Source organism: Eublepharis macularius, chromosome 2, assembly GCF_028583425.1.
Source record: "Eublepharis macularius isolate TG4126 chromosome 2, MPM_Emac_v1.0, whole genome shotgun sequence".
Lineage (NCBI taxonomy): Eukaryota > Metazoa > Chordata > Lepidosauria > Squamata > Eublepharidae > Eublepharis > Eublepharis macularius.
In genome coordinates, this window is record NC_072791.1 from 100900211 (window position 1) to 100903091 (window position 2881).

The 2881-nt window shown below is 47.4% G+C and overlaps 1 protein-coding gene across 1 annotated transcript; it reads left to right on the forward strand.

Moving 5' to 3' along the window:
* Nucleotides 1-584: 584 nt before the first annotated feature.
* On the forward strand, nucleotides 585-1277 carry LOC129323434 (cilia- and flagella-associated protein 20-like). Its single transcript, XM_054969964.1, has one exon. It carries the CDS (start codon nucleotides 585-587, stop codon nucleotides 1275-1277), a length of 693 nt encoding a protein of 230 aa, XP_054825939.1.
* Nucleotides 1278-2881: the final 1604 nt, after the last annotated feature.

A 2881-nucleotide genomic window follows, 5' to 3' on the forward strand; every position in this document is an offset into this window, starting at 1 on the left:
ACCTTAGCATGCAGGCAGCCGATCTATTTGCCTTAACAAGAGCCTGTGAATTGGCAGCAAACCAACAAGTGAATATTTACACAGATTTGAACTATGCTTTCGGTGTGTGTCATGGGGTTGGACAAATTTGGAAGCACCGGGGTTTTCTAACGGCAGCGGGAACACCGGTAGCAAATGGAAAATTCATAGCACACCTGCTATGAATTTCCCGCCACAGTACTGAACATGCATTTGTCAAATGTGTAGGGCTACTATGTATAAGAGAATTAAAGAAAATAAAGTCTCACAGTTCTTACTTTTATGCTCCCAATGTAATGTCCAAAAGGGGAACCTCAGGCAAAGTGACTACTGCCTCTGAAAAACAGAATTGCTACAAATCCTACTTGTCCTGCTATACCAGTTTCACCTCCTTCCTTCAGTTTCACTATCTCAGCATTCTTCTTACCTCATCCACATGGAAGGTTCTTCTAATAGCGATACTGAAGTTAAAATAATCCCCTGCAATCAAAGATGTTGGATAATACACACAACCAGGCAGGCAATTTTTACCTAAACTTTACGGTTTGCAGCGTGCATGTGCACGCATGTTTCCTTCTGCGCAACGTCTCGTAGCTGAGGGCAACAGAGCTGCACTCGGTGGCCATAGCAGCTCACGTGGAGCCACCCCTTTTGGCCCGGCGTCGCTTGGTGGAATTTTCAAGAAAACGTTCCAGAGTGGCTTCCTGTCTATCCTCTACAGCATCGGCAGCAAGCTGCTGCAGATCTGGGACAAGAAGGTACGGAATGACCACATCAAAAAAATCACGGACAATGATATCCAGTCACTGCTGCTGGAGATCGAAGGAACAAATGTCAGTACAACATATATCACATGTCCTGCTGACCCAAAGAAGATGCTGGGAATAAAATTGCCCTTTCTGGTGATGATAATCAAGAACCTGAAAAAATACTTCACCTTTGAAGTACAGGTGTTAGATGATAAAAATATTCGCTGGTGGTTTCATGCCAGCAACTACCAGAGCACAACTCGTGACAAGCCCTTCATCTGCACCATGCCCATGTGCCTGGATGATGGCTGGAACCAGATTCAGTTCAATCTCTCCGATTTTACTCGCCGAGCGTACAGCACCAACTATATTGAGAACCTGAGAGTGCAGATCCATGCAAACTGTCGCATCTGCAGAATTTACTTCTCAGACTGGCTGTACTCAGAGGATGAGCTCCCTGCTGAGTTCAAGTTGTACATCCCAGTCCAAAACAAGGCCAAGCAATTATGATACTTTCTGCGAAGCTATTGGAGAGGTGCAGTCTGAAGAAGGGTGGAACATTTTTTTAAAATTATACAATATTTAGGTGTTGATTTGCATGGAATAACTGTTTATTTAATAAAGCTGGTCTTCCGAACTCCGGGACAGGATACTGCTAACCATGCCATTGTTCGATGTGAGAAACAATCCCAATCAGGCTTGTGATTTAAGGTCAGCCCTTGTGGATCTGTGGGATCTGATCTTTAGTTGGAGCCCTGTCCCCCTTGTTCCCTATCTGAATGCCATTGGCTTCCTCTTTTTTATTTTATTTTATTTTGCTCTTCAGGTGTTGTTTTTATCTGCTATAAAATATGTGTGGCCTGCTCCCCCTCCCAACCTGAAGTGATTATTAAATATTTGATACCTAAACTTTACTCAGTCCTCACACACTGAGTGGATCATGTGCATAATATGCAGGCTGGTGCTGCCTTGCTTCTAACGAGTTTTCCGTTCATTGTGTATCTGGGACAGATAGCAGCATTGTGAATGCATTGTCTCACTTCCAGACAGAGAGGTTCTTCATTCTTGCCCAGGAGGCCAACCAGAACCCAGATCCCTTTTTCCGAAGATCTATGGGCATGTGATATTGCAGGGAGCATTTGCCTTGGTGGCTCCCTTCACCCTTCGGGCCTACTAGCAGGCACTTGTGAGCTTTCTAGGCTTTGCTGTTTCATCAGGGGGCAGGGTGTTCCTGTCCACTTCTGAATCCATGGTCTTGAGGTATCTGGCCTCCCTTAGGCAGTGGGTCTGGCACCCAAGACCATACTTGATCACCTTGCTGCCATTTTTTCTTAAGCATGGCCTCTGGGTTCCCCAACCCCTGCAATTCCATCACCACATACCAGGCTGTTGAGGGCTGGCAGAGGTGCCACCCTCCCCCATGGACAGCCACAGGCCCATCACATGGCCTGTCCTCAAAGGCATCATTGGCCAGCTTCTGGCAGTTTGTCATTCCCCATTCAAGACTGGACTTTTAAAAAATGTGTTCATACTGTCCTTTTCCAGGGCCTTTCAGGTCAAATAGTTGGTAGCAGGTTCCCTGAATGATGCCTCCATGTGCACCTTGTCATGTGGAGACATGGCTGTCCAGAGTCAGTGGGCTTACATTTGCTTGCACCTGTCCAAGACAGACCAGACAGAGTCTGGGACCTTTCACCTTGGGACCTACCAGTGTGGGCGCTATCTGCCTACCTACAGGCCCACCCAGCTGGCCACAGGCCCTGCCAGTCCATGCCAAATGTTCTATCCTCACCTGCTTCCATTGGACTGACCTCCTGGATTCCAACCTCAGCTTTGCATAGGACCCCTCGCCTGCCTACCCCTCATGTGTACTGACTTCTTTGGACTGGACCTGGATCGCTGATTTTTGCTCTAACAGACTGCCTTACTGTTAGCCTGCCTGGCCAACTGGGCTAACCTGCCCAGCTGATGTCTGTAACACTCGCCTCAGGCCTGAGCACAATGCTAGATATGGGACCTCTGAATGCCTTAGTGATCGAGCTGGGGGAGAATGATTTGGGGTCGAGGCCATGCTTGGATTGATCACGTGCCATCATCAAAGAGTTGGGGCTGCT